The 23,770-nt window shown below is 42.5% G+C and overlaps 1 protein-coding gene across 1 annotated transcript; it reads right to left on the bottom strand.

Moving 5' to 3' along the window:
- Positions 1 to 1,280: 1,280 nt before the first annotated feature.
- On the bottom strand, positions 1,281 to 18,863 carry kcnj6 (potassium inwardly rectifying channel subfamily J member 6). Its single transcript, XM_014197143.3, has 2 exons — positions 17,960 to 18,863; positions 1,281 to 5,252 (listed from the first exon to the last, which is right to left on the bottom strand). Exons 1-2 carry the CDS (start codon positions 18,861 to 18,863, stop codon positions 4,894 to 4,896), a joined length of 1,263 nt encoding a protein of 420 aa, XP_014052618.1. The 3' UTR covers positions 1,281 to 4,893.
- Between the last annotated feature and the right edge of the window lie 4,907 nt (positions 18,864 to 23,770).

Here is a 23,770-nt window from a genome sequence, read left to right as displayed (position 1 = left end):
AACTATTACAGTGAAAGAATACCATGCTATTGTTTGAGGAGAGTGCGCAATTTTGAACATGAGAAGTTATTAATAAACAAATTAGGAACATTTGGGCAGTCTTGATTTAACATTTTGAACAGAAATGCAATGGTTCATTTGATCAGTCTAAAATGTTGATCATACACTGCTGCCATCTGGTGGCCAAAATATAAATTGCACCTGGTCTGGAATAATACATTATGGCCTTTCTCTTGCAGTTCAAAGATGATGCTACAAAAAAAACAAAAGAACGGTTGTTTTTTCTTTGTATTATCTTTTACCAGACCTATTGTGTTATATTCTCCTACATTCCTTTCACATTTCCACAAACTTCAAAGTATTTCCTTTCAAATGGTACCAAGAATATGCTTATCCTTGCTTCAGGGCATGAGCTACAGGCAGTTAGATTTGGGTATGTCAGTTTAGGCTGAAATTGAAGAAAAGGGGAGGATCTTTAAATTTACGGCACCTCTAGTCTTCTCTATTGTCCGAGCATAACCTTATTGTTACACACAACACAATGCAGAGAAGACCAGTTCATCGTAGATAAAAGGCTTAACAATACATGTTTTGGGGTCTCAATCAAAGCTGTAATATGTACTGTAGTGCTGCTTGGTCCCACTAGCTCATTAGTTGAGCATTTGCATAATAAAGCAATTCGATGCAAGTACTATGAAGTTATTGAGCAGTTATGCTGCTAAACTATCTAAGTCCACACCCAGCCTTAATTACAGTATACTATGTACTTTTTCAAGCTGTATAGAGTGCTAATGAGAAGTCTTGTTAAATTAATATCGACTCGACTTTGTGCTGTTGCAGTATCTTTTGGTGGCCTTTCTCAACTCTGAGTCTGATAATTTTGTGAGAGACAAAACAGATTAATTTCCTACTGTCAGCATTTTATATACTTCAAATCAATTGCATGGCATGAGAGTTGAGAACCTTGAGTAACAAGCAGTCTAGGAAGAACTGGACTTTTGCTTAGCTGTGCTGTTTGGCACATCCCTGAAGCAGAGCTTGCAAACGCAGTCCCTTCTTGGGGTTTGGGTGCTGGTTGGTTGTAATTTACGTAAATAATGGGTTGGTGTACTTTGCATTGGGCAACCCTCAGTGTTTGAGAATCACACCCCATTCCAAAATAGTGGGTCTTCCTAAACTCTAGCTCTACCATTTATTGGTCCTGTACTGTACCACATGGTTTAAATGGTGCCCTTTAGATTGAATATGATTGCTCCTTTCAATGAATAATTCTCACAATATTGACCACAGAGTATGAATATATTTCTCAATTTCATTAAATCCACACAAAAGGTAGAATACGATTTTTATCAATAAAAGAGAGTGAGATAAGTATTGGTTAAAGTATTGTTGAAGTTGATTTATGAACCAGTATGTTGGATTGTAATCATGTTAAAGTTACAACTTAATACAACCATGATTGGTATTAAAACGACAAATTAATAAATACAGTCAAATAAAGGAGTCGATATAATAAACATGTCTGTTTAGTTCAGCCTTTGTTCAGAGATGGACAGAAGTAAAATGAAGTGCATGTTGATGCCTGCATGTCGAACACTTTACATTAAGCTGCTTAAATACCACATAGGTGAAATATCTACCCTTTTTATAACATCAGAGTAATTACCAATAACTACACAGTAACTACACCTGTAACAAATATGGTTCACAATTAAAAACAATTGAAATAGCTATAGACTAACTGCATCATATAAGGGCAACTTAATGTAAAGTGTTTCCAAATGTTCTTCATTGACACAAGTGTGCTATCAGTGACAAGCAGAGCTAAAACGTTCCGCAGTAAAGACATTTCACACTGTTGTAAAGTGATAACATTGTTAGGTCATATTACACTGCTCGTTTTCAAATCAAACATTTTGCCAGAAACACAAATCAATTGCTTTTAGAAAAGTAGTTCTGCAGCAGAAATAAAGTGGGCAAAATATGTGAAAAGAAGAAAAATAACAGCCTCGATCTGCACTTTGTTAAAGTTGTCAGAGTAGGTCTGAATGCGTTCCCCAGCTTCCCCTCACATGGTTTCTTTACACTGTCTCAGTGTGCCTTCATCTGTCCGCTACGGGCCAAACACAACTTCCCCTCACATGGTTTCTTTACACTGTCTCAGTGTGCCTTCATCTGTCCGCTACGGGCCAAACACAACTTCCCCTCACATGGTTTCTTTACACTGTCTCCCCAGCTTCCCCTCACATGGTTTCTTTACACTGTCTCAGTGTGCCTTCATCTGTCCGCTACGGGCCAAACACAACTTCCCCTCACATGGTTTCTTTACACTGTCTCCCCAGCTTCCCCTCACATGGTTTCTTTACACTGTCTCAGTGTGCCTTCATCTGTCCGCTACGGGCCAAACACAACTTCCCCTCACATGGTTTCTTTACACTGTCTCAGTGTGCCTTCATCTGTCCGCTACGGGCCAAACACAACTTCCCCTCACATGGTTTCTTTACACTGTCTCCCCAACTTCCCCTCACATGGTTTCTTTACACTGTCTCAGTGTGCCTTCATCTGTCCGCTACGGGCCAAACACAACTTCCCCTCACATGGTTTCTTTACACTGTCTCCCCAACTTCCCCTCACATGGTTTCTTTACACTGTCTCCCCAACTTCCCCTCACATGGTTTCTTTACACTGTCTCCCCAACTTCCCCTCACATGGTTTCTTTACACTGTCTCCCCAACTTCCCCTCACATGGTTTCTTTACACTGTCTCCCCAACTTCCCCTCACATGGTTTCTTTACACTGTCTCCCCAACTTCCCCTCACATGGTTTCTTTACACTGTCTCCCCAACCTCCCCTCACATGGTTTCTTTACACTGTCTCCCCAACTTCCCCTCACATGGTTTCTTTACACTGTCTCCCCAACCTCCCCTCACATGGTTTCTTTACACTGTCTCCCCAACTTCCCCTCACATGGTTTCTTTACACTGTCTCCCCAACCTCCCCTCACATGGTTTCTTTACACTGTCTCCCCAACTTCCCCTCACATGGTTTCTTTACACTGTCTCCCCAACTTCCCCTCACATGGTTTCTTTACACTGTCTCCCCAACTTCCCCTCACATGGTTTCTTTACACTGTCTCAGTGTGCCTTCATCTGTCCGCTACGGGCCAAACACGACAGTGGGATTCACCTCAGAGACACACTGAAAGATTGAAGCCTTTCCTTCATATTAGAAAAGTGAGCATGTTCGTCAGTGACGATAGGAGCTTTATTGAAAGCATTGTCCATCTGCCTGTGTCCATAGAGACAGCCCCTCTACCCTCCAAGACCTATGTTTACAATGCCTCAGTTATACTATCAGTGAGACCCTACGTAATACCATCATTATATCATGAAACCCCTACAATGCCAGTAACTAGAGGGCCTGCATGGAACTTTCCACTGGGTGGCTATCCACTACACTCACTCTGGCCTGTGGTCTGTGGCATAACAAGACCACCTCATCCCCATGGCAACCTCCATATCCTCAGCTGACATACAGTTGCCTACATTCATGTCTGGCCTGGCTGGTTACAGACACCATTACAATAATACTGGGTTTCAGATAATAGGCATCCGTAAGGGAATATTACGCTTTAACAATGTACATCGACAGCCTCTGATGGTCAGTCTTTCATAACGTAGCTTTGATTCGTGGCCAGACAACTACTGAACAAATGAGCATATACTTCCTGTCATTTTCCTCCTCCTTACTGTGAGGTACAGTACTACCATATAAGACTGAGATTCCACCACACTCTCCAGCGATGATGTCATGTGAAAGCCCTGTATTCCCAACATGTTAGTTACCATGTCATCTTCTAATGAAGAAATTCCTAAATCATATTTGAAAGTAGTATTTGGGTATTTGTTGATATGAATATTTAGTTATATGACCAACAGAAATACGGCCAAAACAAATGGAGAGAAAACGGTCACACAGACGTCAACTTGGTTCCGAAGGGCAACTTAGTTCAACTCCCTTCAGTTCATTCTCGCTTCCAGCTTCCATTCCCAACTTAAAGGGTATTGCATCAAGCCTATCCTATGAGCACATAAAGGTCTTCAAGGAGGGGAGACTTGGACTGATGATACTCGAGGGTCATGGGCGACAGTTCCCACTACCTCTTGGTGGTATGTTTAGTGGACATGCACAGTCAGGGTCTAACACTTCTCTGCCAAGTGGGCAAGGATGTGAGGATGCCGTTGGTCTAATAGTCTATAGGGCTTGCATACAGAATTGTTAAGAGTTATTTTGTCTTGCCTATTACAATCAACATTATTCTCTTATGTACACAATATAGAATAAATTAACTACAGTTTTTGTACATGCTTATATATTTCTGAAAACCCCTAATGTAAAGAAAGCTTCGTACATAAGGCATAGAATATGTACAGACCTGGTCTAAATGAATCAGTATCAAACCTCTTCCTGTCAAATATTCACACTTCAGCAACAAAACAAATATTACATACAAAAAATACAAATGCAAATGCCCTAGAATATATACTTTTATATAGGTTTTAATCTTTGAATAAAAAAATGTATAATAATAATAATAATAGGAATTTGTATTTTGAAGAAGAACAAAAAAGTTTTCAAAACATGCAATTGCCCGCAGAGGTTTCCAGTCCAGCCATTGTCGTTTACCAGCTATCTTTGGAAGGTAAATGACCCGACGAGGGCCTAAGCTGTCCTTGTTGCAGGGCTCCTTGGGCTAGACCGTCCCCTTTTCTGCCCTGGCCCTGACCCCTGACCTCTAACCTGGGACCAGCTCACCTGGTCAGCCAGTCATGAGAAGAGATGCCACAGTACGGTTCACACAGCCCCCCTGGCCCTAGGTTCTCTCGCTCCCCTTTACACTTTGGACTCGCTCTCTATGTTAGCAATGTCACCATTCCTCTCTGTCTGCTCCTCCAGCCCCTCCTCCTGGGTTACCAGGGTAGTAGTACTCTTCTTCTCGCGGCCTTCAGGTTCCAGCACCCCCTGCTGGCTGAGCTTGCTGGCCACGGACCAGGTAAGGGGCAGGCGGGCGCGGCAATTCATCTCGGCCAGCTCTCTGGCACTGCAGCTGGGTGTGTTGGTCTCATGGATGTCGTGGAAGCTGTTGTAGTCCACCTCGTAGAAGCCATCCTCCAGTGTGAGCACGGGCATGAAGCGGTAGCCCCACTTGATCTCGCTAGTCACGTACGAGCTCCTGGCCTGGCATGTCATCCCTGTGGGACAGAGAGCAGAGGGCACTTAGCCTCCTCTAGAGACGGACAAAAACACTGTCTAGTTGTGGATATGACTCATTTAATGTCAGCGTCATTACAAGATAATGACACACACAGGTATACAGGCACTTTATGAGCAACAATGTTATATCAGGTTATCATGTCAATAAACATTGTTAAGCGTTAGCAATCAGTGATCTCTGGCTAGGGTCATATGTGCTGGGATTAAGTAAATTATTAATTGCTGATACAGTTGGACACTCAAAACTGAGCACTCATTAATATATCCAGCCCTATCCAGTCCACACAACACTCAGGAAGGGTTGATGTATTGAACATACTGTACAGAGACTATTAATAACTCTTAATTATGAGCATAGACACTAACCAGACTCTGGCTTGAGCTTTGATGCAGCAGTACACTGTAAATGTACCCCAGAGACATACAGTAAGCGTTTATATCCTCATCATTCACGTGCAAGGCTGCACTCTAAGTCTAAGTTCTGTGGACAGTAGTACGGCTGGCTTGTTAAAGCTTACGTTGCTCATGTATATTCAGAAGACATACAAGTGGAATACAAGCGCAGCAGCTGTCCAAGTACTTATTATGTACTTAGTGCATGTGGTCGGTAAAACATCACTTTCCTTTTTGCATTTGGAAGTTGATAAGCCAGCTCATTTGAAATTCCCCAACATGATCTGAATTACAATAACATGATTTAGGTCTTACAATTGACTACTGAGCATTTGCAAGGCTACAGTATGTCATCTTTCACAATCACAAAACCAAACCAAAGCACTTTGACCAGATTTTATTGTCACTCATTAGAATGAATGGCTGCTAGGCTCTGTGTGTAGGCTAAGTGAAGCCATAATTTATTATATTTCTCAAGGAAAACAGGCTACTACTTCAATTAATCATTTATTGGGTCAAATATAATGATATGTTAAAAATTACTCTAGAAAGTCTCTGAATTCCTTGCCTCATTAGAGAAAATTCAAGTTGGCAATTAAAAATATTTTCCCCATTTTACAGGAAAAGATAAGGAGGGAACTTCTGAAACATTGGACGAAAAAATGTAAACAGTACTACTTACACAAGAGGAAGAGCCTATAATCATTAATAGATTAGCCCTCTCATAACTTAATGATGAGTGGACTCGTTTGACCTACATTTATTTCCCTATCCGGCAGGTTTCATAAGACATCTTAATAAGAAACCGTTAAACAGGCACTGAATGACAAGCAATGTCCCAATTTAGATAGTTGTCATGGCTAACCAGCCCCATTGACACGTTTAATGCTGCAGGGCATCAGAATGGCACAATTATTGAGATTATAGCATCAAAAGTGGAGGGAGGTCAATGGGGGATTCATAATGAACATGCAATTCAAGAATAATTGGTGCTCTGGAGCGCAGCCATCAACAGGATATTGAGTAAAGCGAAGAGACGGTATAAAGGACTATATCAAGAGTGTGTTTGTGTCTGTATCATGGTGGTGGAGGGAGGGCTGGTACATCTCGTACTGCAGTTCCATTTGGCAGATGATCCTGAAAATGTGCAGCACCAACGAGCAGCTGGTGCGCTGCAGAAACAATATGGCGTACTATACCATAAGGGTTCCAGCAACTATGTCTACGCATGGATGTTGAACAAAATCTGCTGCTGTGAGGTGTAACACACACAGGTCTCTCAAACTACGACACAGACAAAAAGAGAGAAGTTATATAATTATCCTGCTTGGAAACCATTACAAACTGTTGTTCCTGTCATGCACCCTAAATGACAAAAGTGTCCAGAGCCTTTCTTCAAATTCAATTTGACAAAGTGCAACATATGCATTTCTCTCGCTACAACAGTTTAATAATGTCTTCAATGAAGACATGCAAGGGGTGAATTCAAATACATATAAACTGGTTGAGAATGCCCAGCCGCCCAAGATAGAGACAAATTGAGTGGAGTACAGCAATTGTTGTAGGTGTTACTCAGACCCAGCAATTACTCAGCTTCAGGAAGCCCCCTCCTGATCCTGACACTCTACCAATCACTGGCCCAGTGTCTTTACACAACCTGAACTAAACCAGGCAGGGGAGTGGGCTACCGAGGATGTGAAGCCTTGAATGGGGGCCTGAGACTGAGACATCATTAAAGGGGGCTCACAGTGCAGTCGATAGGTACCTCAGTGGCTGATTACTGTCTCACAGCCGAGAGGCCCCTGAGCAAGACACAGGAGAAAAACACTGACGTGCTCAAACGCAGGAATTTCAACGAACAGCAACAGCCCAAAGGTGAATGGAGAGAAAGGCAGGCAGACACCCACACACAGTCCTAGCTGAGCACATTTATATAACCCACGCCCCAGTGCCAGGGCCGATTGCACTGTATGTGTGTGTGTGTGCTTGTGTGTGTGTGTGCGTGTGCGTGTGTGCGTGCGTGTCTGTGTGTGTCTGTGCTTGTGGGCGCATGTGCGTGTGTAACGGAGATAAGAACATAACGTAAGCTCACTCCACAGCTAGCTTAAAATGTTGCCAATGGTGCTATTGAATTGAATCCTTTTCTATAGCTCAACTGGTTCATACGTTATCAAGCGGGCGATCATGTGTGTACAAATAATACAAATGAAACATGAACAATTCATTTTTACAGCAGACCAGTCTCTTGGACCTCTGCTCAGCTTCCCAAAGAGAGATATACTGTCGAATGGTGACAGATAGTGGAGACAAACTGAATAAAGCATTAATCCATACCACAACATGCTATTAAAATGTATATACTGTATCTATTGAAAATGCAGCCAGATTTCCTTCTGGGATGCAATGGTAGATTTATACACTGACGTTGTCTCATTCAGGCAACTTGGTAACAGGTAGATCTGTGAGGCTGAGAGTCTTTGAGCTAGCTGTTTCAGACTGCATCTGTTATCAATCAGGAGCAGACTGCATCTGTTATCAATCAGGAGCAGACTGCATCTGTTATCAATCAGGAGCAGACTGCATCTGTTATCAATCAGGAGCAGACTGCATCTGTTATCAATCAGGAGCAGACTGCATCTGTTATCAATCAGGAGCAGACTGCATCTGTTATCAATCAGGAGCAGACTGCATCTGTTATCAATCAGGAGCAGACTGCATCTGTTATCAATCAGGAGCAGACTGCAGTCACTTTACATCTCCCAATAAATGACTGTAAGTCAGTGCAAGGTGACAGTGAGAGAGAGAAGGGTCTGTCTGTTAAGTCAGGGAGGACTTTTATAACTGGAAAGCCCCCCAACTTACTACTGATGTTTAGTATGGATAGGCCTGGTAATGGGGTTATCTTCAAACCCTATCCTGAATGAACACTAACTCCCACTTGGACTGTGGCAATGACAATTAATAAGGACATTGGTGATGCAGAGGGAGAGAGTAGAAAGAGAAATCCCCCTTCTAAAGTCCTGACTCACATCTGAGGAGCAAACTCTTCTTCCTCATTCCTAACACTGAGTCAAGTTCATTGCATCGCATAACTAGTTGGCCTAATTCCATATGGAGAGAATTATTCCCAGAAACACCATGAGCTGTTCTATGTGTGTGTGGGTGTGTGTGCGTGCGTCTGCACATGAGTAAGACAAACCTGGAACATAAATGTCTGGCGGACACATAGCCTATGACCACACAGTCTCCTCATCCTGCTGTGGCTACATGTGTGTATGTGTTTGTGTTGCATACTGTACATTCACAGCCCTCATAACAGAGAACAGGTCAGCCGTGAAAATGGCCACAAGCTGTTCCTGTTTCTCATCATGCCCTCCACAACCTTGCGACCCCTCCCCTGTCACCCGAAACATTCTCCTTCACGCCACTGCTGCTCCGGTCTGTACATGCCCTGGGCTGAATGACAAGGCACCGCTCCCACTATCCATCTGCAATGACATCAGATGACCATGCTATACAGGCCACTGCCACTACCACAATAACACACTGGAGAAATAATTAAACATTGAGTCTGGCCTCACAATATTCTAGTAGTCTAGTAGAACCTTCAAATTAGGGGGAAGGGAGTGAATTGATGGTTTCAAATGTAATCTGTGGTTGCACCTGTCTGTCTATTTAGGTAAATCTGACCTGCATGTAGACAATATCAGCTACTTTCAACTTTCCCAAAACAATGACTGTTCTCTGCCTGACCCCTGTAGTTAGTTTAACATGTAGAGATTAGAAAAACTGTCGCCCTATCCACTCAAACCACCAAGGTGTTGGGGCAAAGGGACACACACAGTAAACTGGTTGCATGTTGGGTCTGTGATACCAGAGAGTAGTAATGGCAGTCAGTCAACACCTAAAACCCCTTCCGTCCTCCTCCCTCCATTCCTCTCTCCTTTTCTGACAATGTTGGGGTTTGATTATATGCACCTTATGTGGTCTGCCATCAACCACTCAGTTGGCATCTCCCTCTCTCCATCTCCGGCTCCTCATATACATTACTCACAATGGTGCTAATCAGAGACTACAAACGGGACAATTACACATGCAGCCTGGCCCCTCGCAAACAGTCATTATCCAATGAAACAAAGTGTGCCCCCTCTGCCCTCTGCCCCCGACACCTAGGTGATTTAGCGTTGAAAAACAGAAGCATATGCAGAAAAGTACCTCATACCTACTGTAAATATGGTTGAGGATCTTTGATCTTATGGGCTATTTTGCTTCCACTGGTCCTGGGGCCCTTGTTAGAGTCAACGGCATCCTGAACTTTACCAAGTACCAGGACATTTTAGCCAAAAACCCAGTTGCCTCTGCCAGGAAGCTGACACTTAGCCACAAGGGAATATTCCAGCAAGACAATAACCCCAAGCACTAGTCAAAATCCACAAATAAATTGTTAATTGATCACAAAATCAACATTTTGCAAGTCTCCGGACTTGAACCCCATTGAAAACTTGTGGTTTGAATTGAAGAGGGCAGATAAAAGATATCAAGGATCTGGAAAGATTATGTATGGAGGAATAGTCTATGGGCGGGATGCCCAATGTATTCTTCAATATCAGAAAATATTGTAGAAAAAGGCTCCGTGTCGTTACCTTCGCAAAGGGAGGGTGCTAGAGTATTGAAAACAGGGGTGCCAATAATTTTGACCACTATCTTTTTAATTACTTGTTAAACAAAATATATTTCTCTGAACAGTTGCTAGTATAAAATAATATAATTTCCCCTTTTTTGCATACAATATAGCAGTGTTTGTATTACTTACTTTATGCAGTCTTTTTTGCTCAACTCTTCTCAAGGGTGTCAATAATTACAGACCTGACTGTATAAATGACAGAATTTGAGACAAACATGTACCACATGGCAACACCATATTAAAGTACTGGCCATATTAAAAACAATCAAAATAGAACATGTGCGCCTACGTACAATAAATCTCCCTCTGTAAGAACAGAGTTCTCGCCTAAAGTAAAGCAACTACCCACAAGCAGAATTGGTGGAACATAATAGCTAATAATAATCAGATAGCTATTGGCTGGTGTGGCCTGCTGTTTAGATAATAGAGCTTACATAACCACAGTGGGCTTTCCTGCTTGCTCACTTCGTATGCTCACAGAGAGTCAAGCTTTACACTCTCTGTCTCTGTCTGTCTTACACACACACCCACACACACGCACACAGACACACACACAAACACACACTTGCACACACACACATGCACACAGTAACTGCAGTTGCCATGGCAACCTTACAAACCATCACCGTCGCTTAGAGAGGGAGATAGAAGCAGAAGGAGGGAGGAGGGGGGACTTTTCTTCATGTTCCAACAACAAGATGGGGAATTATCCTTGTCTGCAGCTCTTTTTCCATGTCTAACCGAAATATTCACTGTTCTTTGATACAGATACGGTAGAAGTGATGCAGAGCCCTGCTCTAAAGTATTACCTCTGTTGATAATGGTACCCGAGGTATAGTGAATCTGGGATAGTTACCACTGGTATTGATTTGAGTGAAGTGGAAAGGGCCAAATGCAGCAAACCAGAAGCCTGCTTCTTTATTGCATCTCTACACTCTTTATTTCAACCTCATCACTCCATCCACTGACCGAAGAGTAATGTGACTGTTTGACCGAATGGCTGCTGAGACACTGAAGACACATAATCTCATTCTAACTTTCTTTAACATATGTACTATGAGTACAACAAAATCAAACCAGAAACATCAACCAACCTATCAGAATAATCCGTCTGATATTGCTATAATGCAGTGCTTGTGGTGGTACATGTGCTTTCCATGTTTGCTGAGAAGGGGAGTAACGAAAGAATAATGTTCACGGCTACTTCAATATGCCATAAAAGCTGTCAGGCCACAACTCTGAGGACCAATAGCCAATTGATTTGGTTGCTTCCATTGTATTTTTCACTGCTATAATCTATCATTATGTTATGAATGAATATAGATCATACAGTCAATGTTGGTTGCTGTGGTAATCTCTCAGAGAAACATAGACTGTAACAGATTTATGTTAATTAAACCCAGTCAAAATGTGCTTAACTGCCACTTCATCAAACAGTGTGATCACTGGCTCCTGTCAGTGATTACCATCTGACTTCCTTCCACGGCCTGTGCTGCAGCTACGTATATCTTTTCACTGAAACGCACAAAGCTTAAAAAATCGGACTGGTTCATTCTGACACCAAATCTCACTTTATTTGATCTATATATCTTTGTCTTTACCCTAGTGGTATGCCAGAGATGTGGTATGCTAGGTACCAAAAATAAGAGAACAAAATCAGCTGGGATGTGTTAGGGCCTGCTTACTGCCCCTCCAAAGTCAGCCAGCCAGCAAAGCCTTCCTCTCTTGGACATTTTAAACAGTTAAGAAACAATGAACAGCAGTATATTGGGATCTAAATGATAACACCAGATCCAATCAGTCAACTCCTCAACACTGTGGGTCCTCAAGTAAGAGGGTAAATGTATTTATTAACAGCTGATAAAGACCATTGGGAGATTAGAATGATCAAGCAATTTCCACTGCTTCCAACGATCCCCCCTCTCATCATCTCCTGAGAAACCTTTTGTTGTAAATGCCCACAGGCATGAGAGAGGCGGAAAATATGAATTGTAAAAGTTTTTTTTTATTCAGAGAGAAGATAATTCACATTTTACAACCCACACAATTACATTAGTATTGTATTGGCCTTTTATCATTGTAGGCTCGGCCCTAACTTATGTGCTCTCTGTCACCTCTGAGTCTGCATGGCAAATGTCCCAGAAAAACAAGGGAAAAAACCTTAAGGGCCTGTCAGCCCTTGAAGAGGCCAAAATGCCTCTCTCTCTCTTACAGCATCCAGCGGACTGACTATTGAAATGTGTGTTAGTGATTCTATTGTATCCATGTTTGGAATTGATCTGAAACTTGTCCCCTGAGGAGAACTCTGATGCTATCTATATGGACGTATGATCTCTGTGGTAACTTGTATTCGTTCAGAGTGAATCTCAACACTGTATGCACATTTTTTGCACCAATTCGTTTACATTCCTGTTACTGAGCATTTATCCTTTGCCAAGATAATCCATTCACCTGACAGGTGTGGCATATCAAGAAACGGATTAAACAACATGATCATTACACAGGTGCACCTTGTGCTGGGGACAATAAAAGACCACTCTAAAATGTGCAGTTTAGTCACACAACACAATACCACAGATGTCTCAAGTTCTGAGGGAGCATGCAATTGGAATGCTGACTGCAAGAATGTCCACCAGATCTGTTGCCAGACAATTGAATGTTAATTTCTCTACCATAAGCTGCTTCTAACATTGTTTTAGAGAATTTGGCAGTATGTCCAACCAGCCTCACAAACGCAGACCATGTGTAACCACAGCAGCTCAGGACCTCCACATCTGATTTCTTTACCTGTAGGATCGTCTGAGACCAGCCACCCGGACAGCTGATGAAACTCTGGGTTTGCACAACTGAAGAATATCTGCTTAAACTGTCAGAAACGTCATTTTATAGAATTTGGCCTCACAACCGCAGACCACGTGCATAAACCGTCTCAGGGAATCTGCATGCTCGTCGTCCTCGCCAGGGTCTTGACCTGACTGCAGTTCTGCGTCTTAACCGACTTCAGTGGGAAAATGCTCACCTTTGATGGCCACTGACGCTAGAGAAGTGTGCTCTTCACGGATGAATCCCGATTTTAACTGTACCGGACAGATGGCACACTGTGTGTGTGGTGTCTTGTGGGTGAGCGGTTTGCTGATGTCAACGCTGTGAACAGAGCCCCATGTTGGCGGTGGGGTTATGGTATGGGTAGGCATAAGCTACGGACAACAAACACAATTGGATTTTATGGATGGCAATTTGAATGCACAGAGATACCATGATGATATCCTGAGGCCCATTGTCGTGCCATTCATCCACCGCCATCACCTCATGTTTCAGCATGATAATGCACGGCCCCATGTTGCATGGATCTGTACAAAATTCCTGGAAGCTGAAAATGTCCCAGTTCTTCCATGGCCTGCATACTCACCAGACAGGTCACCCATTGAGCAAGTTTGGGATGCTCTGGATCCAACGTGTACGACAGTGTGTTCCAGTTCCGCCAATATCCAGCTTCGCACAGCCATTGAAGAGGAGTGGGACAACATTCCACAGGACACAAATCAACAGTCTGATCAACTCTATACGAAGGAGATGTCACACGCTGCATGAGGCAAGTGGTAGTCACACCAGATACTGACTAGTTCTCTGATCCATGCCACTACCTTTTTTTAAAGGTATCTGTGACCAACAGATGCATATCTGTATTCCCAGTCGTGAAATCCGTAGATTAGTGCCTAATTTCTTTATTTCAATTGACTGATTTCCTTAAATGAACTGTATCTCAGTAAAATCTTTGAAATTGTTGCATGTTGCATTTATATTTTTGTTTAGTTTATTTTCCTTTGACAGACAATTCTCAGAACTTTCTTGATAGCCAATTCCTGTAACTCAACTATAGTCTCTATGAATCCTCTTAATGGAGTCAGATATTCAGTTTTAATAGACTTTGATCATATTAATGGCATAGTCTTATCACGGGTCTAATGTTAGTTAAACAGTGCCTTCAGAAAGTATTCAGACTTTTCCACATTTTGTTAGGTTACAGTCCTATTATAAAATGGATTAAATCATTTTTTCCCCTTATCAATCTACAGACAATACCCCATAATGGCAAAGCAAAAACTGGTTTTAAGACATTTTTGCCAATTTATTAAAAATAAAAACGGAAATATCAGATTTACATAAGTATTCAGATCCTTTACTCAGTACTTTGTTGAAACACTTTTGGCAGCAATTACAGACTCAAGTATTCTTGCGTATGACACTACAAACTTGGCACGCCTGTATTTGGGGAGTTTTTCCCATTATTCTCTGCAGATCCTCTCAAGCTCTGTCAGGTTGGATGGGGAGCGGTGCTGCAGAGGTATTCTAAAGGTCTCTGCAGAAATTTTCGATCGGGTTTAAGTCCGGGCTCTGGCTGGGCCATTCAAGTACATTCAGAGACTTGTCCCGAAGCCACTCCTGTGTTATCTTGGCTGTGTGCTTAGGGTCGTTGTCTTGTTGGAAGGTGAACCTTTGCCCCAGTCTGAGGTCCTGAGCGCTCTGGAGTCGGTTTTCATCAAGGATCTCTCTGTAATTTGCTCCGTTGATTTTTGCCTCGATCGTGACTAGTCTCCCAGTCCCTGCTGCTGAAAAATATCTCCACAGCACGATGCTGCCACCACCATCCTTCACCATAGGGATGGTGCCAGGGTTCCTCCAGACGTGACACTTGGAATTCAGGCCAAGAGTTTAATCTTGGTTTCATCAGACCAGAGAATCTTATTTCTCATGGTCTGAGAGTCCTTTAGGTGCCTATTGGCAAACTCCAAGCGGGCTGTCATGTGCCTTTTACTGAGGAGTGTCTTCCGTCTGTCCACTCTACCATAAAGGCTTAATTAGTGTAGTGTTGCAGAGATGGTTGTCCTTCTGGAAGGTTCTCCCATCTCCACAGAGGGAATCTGGAGCTCTGTCAGAGTGACCAGCGGTTTCTTGGTCACCTCCCTGACCAAGTTCCTTCTCCCCCGATTGCTCAGTTTGGCCGGGCGGCCAGCTCTAGGAAGATTTTTTGGTACCCTTCCCCAGATCTGTGCCTCGACACAATCCTGTCTCGGAGCTCTACGGACAATTCCTTCGACCTCATGGCTTGGTTTTTGCTCTGACATGCACTGTCAACTGTGTGACCTTATTTAGACAGGTATGTGCCTTTCCAAATCATGTCCAATCAATTGAATGGACCACAGGTGGACTCCAATCAAGTTGTAGAAACATCTCAAGGATGATCAATGGAAACAGGATGCACCTGAGCTCAATTTCGAGTCTCATAGCAAATGGTCTGAATACTTATGTAAATAAGGTATTTCTGTTTTTTGTCTTTAATACATTTGCAAAAATGTCTAAAAACCTGTTTTTGCTTTGTCAGTATGGAATATTGTGTGTAGATTGCTGAGGAAAGTGTTTTTTTAAATCCATTTTAGAATAAGGCAGAAACGTAGAAAAATGTGGAAGAAGTCAATGGGTCTGAATATTTTCCGAAGGCACTGTGTATAATATAGTCTATATATCAAATATTATTTCACTACATCATCAAAGTGCTGACATGCTTCAAACCAATATTGGCTGAATCAAATAGAAAATGACAACTGAAAAAGAACAGAGCAATAGGTGAAGAGGCGTCTCCTTTCAAAACAGCAGGCTTCTCTCATTTGAGCTCATTTACATGTATCAGCTGATATCGTCCACAAAGAGAAAAAAGGAGAAAATGGAAAGACGGAGGAAAGAGATTGATATGTTTGGCCTGCCCTCCAGAACAGAGCCAGAGAGTTACAGGATGAGTCAAGAAGCGGGAGACAGATATCTCTCAGAGCAGTTTCATAGCAGGATCATTTCTAGTTCACTCTTTGACCCAACCTTTAATGGGCATGTTATGAGTGGATGCATTCGAGCTCCCATTTTCATAGGATTTTCTGTCTGTTATTTCTAAAATATCAGTATCAGCCCAGAAACTACAGTGTAATGATTTCTTATATTACAGCTCAAGGCCAGACAAACTCTCACTGCACCCTGTGCGATGAAAAATAGAACACTATGCAACAAACAAACCATACTTTTCATTTAAATTGTCTTTGTGCAAATCATACAAGCTCATTCACACGCCAACACCCTGCATTTATTGAACTCTTAGGTCCGTATAGAACCAGTTTCAAGGAAGCCATATACAGAAGTATTGTTCCAGAAAACATCCTGAAATGTCCTTAGTGTTGGCATTTTGTTGGCAGCATTTTTTAACAAGGTCCTGTATTTTGTAACGTGTGTGCACAGCTTCTGACGAGCTGCCAAATTCGGTCATGTCTCACCTTCTTTAGGGCTGCCCTGTTAGGTTCCGGTGTGAACCAGGTGTGGAGACCTGCTTCTCACCCCACTAAGTCACTTGGCTGCTTTTCTGCCACCTCCAAAAAGAGCCTTAGAAAATCCTCGCTGAAACTTCTTTGAAACAGTGTTTTAATTTATGGAAATGCCTGTTTGTGTTTATCCTTTTCCTTCTGACAACCATGTCTTGCTTCCAAGTTGTCTCGGAAGGTTTTGTTTTGTCTGAGTGAGATTCAAGGAGACTGGTAAACATAACCTTCAAATATTTTTGGGGTATTGTCTGCTAGCAAGATGCACAATAAATCTGGTATTTGGACTGGAAGTAATTAGTCTGGAATTCTGGATAGGGCAGTGCATTTGATTTCAGTAACACATGGAGATGCACTGAGGTCAAGCCAAATCGAATGCAGTAAAGCTAGACTAACCAACAAACTAACCAGCAATTTGAAGCACAAAAAACATACAGGTCTTATTCGCCTCACAATGGATACCGTGAGTAAGCTTGTGTCAAATAGTGTGTGTGTTTTCATATCAGTGCTAAAGGTAATACATGTGTGCTATCTGTAACCTGTGTGCACACCTGGCTGCACTGTGCCTCCGTTTTATTCCACACTGAAGACTATGGCCTCTTTACTGCTTGTGTAATCAGGCAAAGGTGTCTGCAGACAGTGTTTTCAATGGTCCATGTGGTTACACAACCAGGGATGCACCTGCCTTTTCCTATTGGTAATGAAATCTGATCTTATTTGCATCTCCCCCACAATAAGCCTATTGTGCAGCCCATAACCTAACAAAAGGCTGTGGGGCAACACCATGGTGCACACAAGGGCTGAATCTAGATTCATTGAATTATATCGCCTCGTCTGTTTTCCCTCATCCCTTTCAATGACTCCCTCTCAAACCTCAGTGGAAAACAAGGTAAAAAAAGACAAGGAGAGGAGACAAGCACATATGAATGCATTATAATGATAAGAGATGAAACATCCTTGTTCACTTCTGAATAAACCATTAACTGCTAATGCAAATCACAGGTAACATGTAACGGGATGATGAGCATATGGACTTTGCTACTGTATGAAATTGCTATAATTACTATAATTGTCAGAGTTAATACAACACCCACACACAAATTAAATATGTATTATTAAACTGGAGCAACATTTCAGTTTAGAGTTTCAGTTTGACAGTTTGAATTTCAGTGGAATCTGTGATTAGGAAACAAAGAGAAGGAAAAGTTGATGAATTAAACCTGTAATTTATATGTTTGATGCTGCTTACCTGTAGCCTCCACCATGCCCTCCAGAATGACCACAATCTCCAGGTCCTCTTTGTCAAGGTCGGCCTGGGAGATCTCCCAGAAGGGGCTGTTCTGATTGATTTCATGGCAGATGATGAGCGGGGACACCAGGAAGAGCCTGTCATCCCCCGTGTCATAACCCACATTCATGTCTGTCTGGTTGAGGGGTATGAACTCCCCTTCCTTGGTCTGCTTGGACTTGATCAGCTTGGCCCTGATTGAGGCCTCTACGATGTGCGAGTTCCGAAGGTCCCCTACCCTGAACATCAGACACAGCCGGCCATCCCTTACGGAGATGACAGCGCTGGTGGAGAACACTAATGTTTCTGCCCGCTTCTTGGGCTGCGAGATCTTGACAAACATGCAGCCCACCATGAAGGCATTAACTATGGACCCCAGCACCGACTGAATCAACAGCAGAAGGATCCCCTCTGGGCATTGGTCTGTTATAACCCTATAGCCGTACCCTATGGTTGTCTCTGTCTCTATGGAGAAGAGAAAGGCTGAGACAAAACCGTTGAGATTATTGACACAGGGAGTCCACTGGTTGTCCCCTATGTGTTCCAGGTCGCCACGGACATAGGCGATGAGCCACCATGCGAAGCCAAATAAGAGCCACGTCACTGTGTACACCAAGACGAAGATGAAGAGGTTGAACCTCCACTTGAGGTCCACCAGTGTGGTGAAGATGTCTGTCAAGTAGCGATAGGTCTCCTGGACGTTGCCATGGTGGACATTACATTTGCCGTCCTTACGGACGTACCTCTGGATCTTCCTCTTTGCCCGCACCTGGTCTACCAGCTGCTTGGGCAGGTCCTCGCGAGCCTGCTTGGGTAGCTTGGGCTTTCGGGTGGTGACTGCCGGACTTTCCACATCCTGCTCCATTGGGGCTTCTAGAAGGAGTCAAGCCTACAGGGAGAGAGAGAGAAGACAACAAAAGAAAAGGGCAGGTAAGACAGAGGCACAACTACTGAACTGCAACACCTTAAACTTTGAGATGGTAATTTCATCCCAAATCCCACAATGTCTCACTCCAAATGCTGTAGACAGATGGTAGGATCTTGCTACAGTTTGATTTATCTTATAAAATACAGACATTCTTTTTCTCTTAGAAAATCTGTAAACTAACTCCCTAGTCTTCATACAGTGCAAGACAAGATATATTGAATGTCTATTTGACTCATTTGTTATTGCATAATGCACTGACAATCTTAGACAGATTTCAATCATGAGGGGCCTTAAGTAAAGAAAGTTAATCTGTCAAAAGGTTAATATACTGGTTCTCCAATGCTATTTTCTATACTCTCCAAATTGCATGATATTTACTAAAGCAATTTCCCATGCTTTGAACACAGTCGTAACAGCAGGTGGGGATACTGACAACGCACTTTTGAAGAGCCTCTTCAATTTACAACATTTTCTGTCGTGCTTCAAATTTTAAGAGGTTGGCGGAGTGTTATATGGAATTTTTCACCAGCTAAAAATAGAACCATGGAGGTGGTACTGGTTAGGTCATCATGAGCTGAAAGGAGCGATGAGTAAGGTTATAGTGAGGCTTCTGCCCAACACTCTAACTATCTCCACATGGGGTCCTTTGAGGGCTGATGGACGGTCGTCCAGTTGAACCATGACCTCATCTCCTCACTCAGTGCGCTTCCAGATACCATCAGATTAGAGAGCTGTCACAATCCATTCCGTCTCTGAGAGAACTTCTAAGAAGAAAATAAATGCTCAGTATGTTGTAATTAAAGCTACTCCATTCCACTTAGTCGGCTGGGTCAAGAATCCAAGGAGGGTTTCTGCCCTTCTACCTCATTTAGTCTCGAGTGGTAGTGAGAGGTTAAATTGGGATTACTAGATTATGGAATTGTTTGCAATATTTGTTGCTTTTCCAAAATACTTTACACATGCATTTCTCTACACCCGCAATAACATCTGCTAAACACGTGTATGTGACCAATAAAATTTGATTTGATTTATCTATGCAATTCCACTTGCTTTATTTTGCTGTCGCAGGATTTTTTTTTCTATCCAAAGTACTATATTTATTGAAGGTCTCTAAGCTCAAGTGTTTTGTTTACAATAAAGACATATATTAGGGCAGTCACTTCACTCCACACTACTGAAAAAAACTGCATAGACCAGCATACATTTCAAGCTAGACCATGCTGGTTTTATGCTGGTCTACTGTATGCTGGTCAGTGCTTTTCTGATGCTGGTCAACCTGGTCTGACCAGCATGGTCTAGCTGGTCAAGCTGGTCTAACCTTCAGGGTCTAGCTGGTTTTGCTGGTGCACAGTCTTCGCTGTGTTTTGGACACTGGTGCACAGCCTTCGCTGTGTTTTGGACACTGGTGCACAGCCTTCGCTGTGTTTTGGACACTGGTGCACAGCCTTCGCTGTGTTTTGGACACATACCAGCTCATGCTGTTGATGCTGGTATGCTGGTGACCAAGCCGGTCCATGCTGGTCTAGTATACTGGCCGAGTACATGTCTGTCTATATTGTCAACAAAACACTTCAGCTTAGAAACCTTTAATAAATATGAAAACACAATGAAGGCACCAGCAAAAACACAACGAAGGCTGGTCACCAGCATACTAGCACCTACAGTGCATTCGGAAAGTATTCAGACATCTTGACTTTTTACACATTTTGTTAAGTTACAGCCTTATTCTAAAATGGATTAAATCCATTTATTTCCTCATCAATCTACACACAATACCCCATAATGACAAAGGGAACACAAATTTAGCAAATTTACTTCAAATAAAAACCAGAAATAACTTATTTACATAAGTATTCAGACCCTTTGCTATGAGACTCGAAATTGAGCTCAGATGCATCCTGTTTCCATTGATCATCCTTGAGATGTTTCTACAACTTGATTGGAGTCCACCTGTGGTAAATTCAATTGATTGGACATGATTTGGAAAGGCACACACCTATCTATATAAGGTCCCAAAGTTGACAGTGCATGTCAGAGCAAAAACCAAGCCATGAGGTCGAAGGAATTGTCCGTAGAGCTCCGAGACAGGATTGTGTCGAGGCACAGATCTGGGGAAGGGTACCAAAACATTTCTGCAGCACTGAAGGTCCCCAAGAACACAGTGGCTTCCATCATTCTTAAATGGAAAAAAGTTTGGAACCAACAAGACCAGGGGAGGTGGGAGGTAACCAAGAATCCGATGGTTACTCTTGCAGAGCTCCAGAGTTCTTCTGTGGAGATGGGAGAACCTTCCAGAAGGACAACCATCTCTGCAGCACTCCACCAATTAGGCCTTTATGGTAGAGTGGCCAGACGGATGCCACTCCTCAGTAAAAAGCACATGACAGCTTGCTTGTAGTTTGCCAAAAAGCCCCTAAAGGACTCTCCGATCATGAGAAACAAGATTCCTGAAGGCCAAGTGTCACGACTTGAGGAAACCTGGCACCATCACTCGGTGAAGCATGGTGGTGGCAGCATCATGCTGTGCAATGTTTTTCAGCAGCAGGGACTGGGAGACTAGTCAGGATCGAAGGAAAGATGAATGAAGCAAAGTACAGAGAGATCCTTGATGAAAACCTGCTCCATAGCGCTCAAGACCTCAGACTGGAGCGAAGGTTCACTTACCAACAGGACAATGACTCTAAGCATACAGCCAAGACAACACAGGAGTGGCTTTGGGACAAGTCTCTGAATGTCCTTGAGTGATCGAACATCCCGATCCGATCGAACATCTCTGGAGAGACCTGCAAATAGCTGTGCAGCAACACTCCCCATCCAACCTGACAGAGCTTGAGAGGATCTGCAGAGAAGAATGGGAAAACCCCCCCAAATACAGGTGTGCCAAGCTTGAAGCGTCATACCCAAGAACACTCAAGGCTGTAATGGCTGCCAAAGGTGCTTCAACAAAGTACTGACTAAAGGGCCTGAATACTTATGTAAATGTCATATTTCTGCTTTTTATCTTTCTGCTTTGTCATTATGGGTTATTGTGTGTAGATTGATGAGGGAAAAAAACTATTTAATACATTTTAGAATAAGGCTGTAACTTAACAAAATGTGTAAAAAGTCAAGGCATCTTAATACTTTCTGAATGCACTGTATGCTGGACCAGCCTATGCTGGTCTATGCTGTTTTCTTCAGCAGGACAATTCACCTTTACTGCTCCTGGGTTTTAAAATCTCCATGTGTGTCAAACTGCTTATGTCAGAAAAGGCTTGGCATGCATTTATATTGAATATAGCATTTTATGTCTAGACTTAATTCAGCATTCAACTAACACTAACAGTAGAGACATGTACAACTAGCACTTGATAAAAGGCCAGGGGGGACAGAATGAGGGATGTGTGCGTTCTGAAGTGCTGAACTTGTGATGCTTCACTCCGTGAAAGAGAGAGGTAGGGAGCCTTGCTCTTTGAGAGCTTGTCTGGTATTGTGTTTACACCTGTTTGTTCTCCAGTCCCCTGGGTAATGGCACACCAAGATTCCAAATCTGCCCTTTACATCCCTGCTCCCACTGGATAAAGCACACTCCCCGAGACAGGCATATTAAGAGGTAGCTGCAACATCCACAGAAGGGACAATAATAGAAGTGTAAATACAAGATACAGGTAACTGACAAAATAAAGTAAAAACCAACATAAAGTGTCTTAAAAGGATCTGACCCTTTTTTTCAATTTTCGCCTAAAATTACATACCCAAATCTAACTGCCTGTAGGTCAGGACCTGAAGCAAGGATATGCATATTCTTGATACCATTTGAAAGGAAACACTTTGAAGTTTGTGGAAATGTGAAATGAATGTAGGAGAATATAACACATTAGATCTGGTAAAAGATAATATAAAGAAAAAACATGTTTTGTTTCTGTATTTGTTTTGTACCATCATCTTTGAAATGCAAGAGAAAGGCCATAATGTATTATTCCAGCCCAGACACAATTTAGATTTTGGCTACTAGATGGTAGCAGTGTATGTGCAAAGTTTTAGACTGATCCAATGAACCATTGTATTTCTGTTCAAAATGTTGTATCAAGACTGTGCCTAATTGGTTTGTTAATAACTTTTCAAGTTCATAACTGTGCACTCTCCTCAAACCATAGCATGGTATTCTTTCACTGCAATAGCTACTGTAAATTGGACAGTGCAGTTAGATTAACAGGAATCTAAGCTTTCTGCCAATATAAGATATGTCTATTTCCTGGGAAATGTTCTTGTTGCTTACAGAACAGCTTCAATGCCCCTTGACGTAGATTCTACAAGTGTCTGGAACTATTGGAGGGAAGCGACACCATTCTTCTACTAGAAATTCCATAATTTGGTGTTTTGTTGATGGTGGTGGAAAACGCTGACTCAGGCATTGCTCCTGAATATCCCATGTGTTCAATTGGGTTGAGATCTAGTGACTGAGACGGCCATGGCATATGGTTTACATAATTTGAATGCTCATCAAACCATTTAGTGACCACTCGTGCCCTGTGGATGGGGGCTGCCCAGCATTTTTATACATGACCCTAAGCATGATAGGATGTTAATTGCTTAATTAACTCAGGAACCACCCCTTTGTGAAAGCACCTGCTTTCAACACACTTTGTATCTCTCATTTACTTAAGTGTTTCCATTATTTTGGCCATTACCTGTATCTGCAGTAGCTAAAACAATGTCAATTAATCCAACGTGTCTCAATAATGCTTTTAGATGAGCTTTTCATGGATCTAATGAAAGACTAGGGAAAAAATGCAGTTATCCCTTGGCAAACAAAGCTGTGGTCCTGGTTCATAGAAAGGGGCAGAGGAGGCTTCTGTGTCCAT

Source organism: Salmo salar, chromosome 04 (assembly GCF_965601325.2).
Source record: "Salmo salar chromosome 04, fSalSal1, whole genome shotgun sequence".
Taxonomy (NCBI): Eukaryota; Metazoa; Chordata; class Actinopteri; order Salmoniformes; family Salmonidae; genus Salmo; species Salmo salar.
The sequence above is the reverse complement of the archived record's forward strand: the minus strand, read 5'-3'. Positions and strand labels throughout refer to the sequence as shown.

Excerpts from the sequence above, each read along its gene's own strand:
- kcnj6 (XM_014197143.3), bottom strand. The coding sequence starts at position 18,863 with ATGGAGCAGGATGTGGAAAGTCCGGCAGTCACCACCCGAAAGCCCAAG. Across the intron at positions 5,253-17,959 it reads GGGCATGGTGGAGGCTACAG|GGATGACATGCCAGGCCAGG; the intron begins GTAAGCAGCATC and ends TCTGTCCCACAG.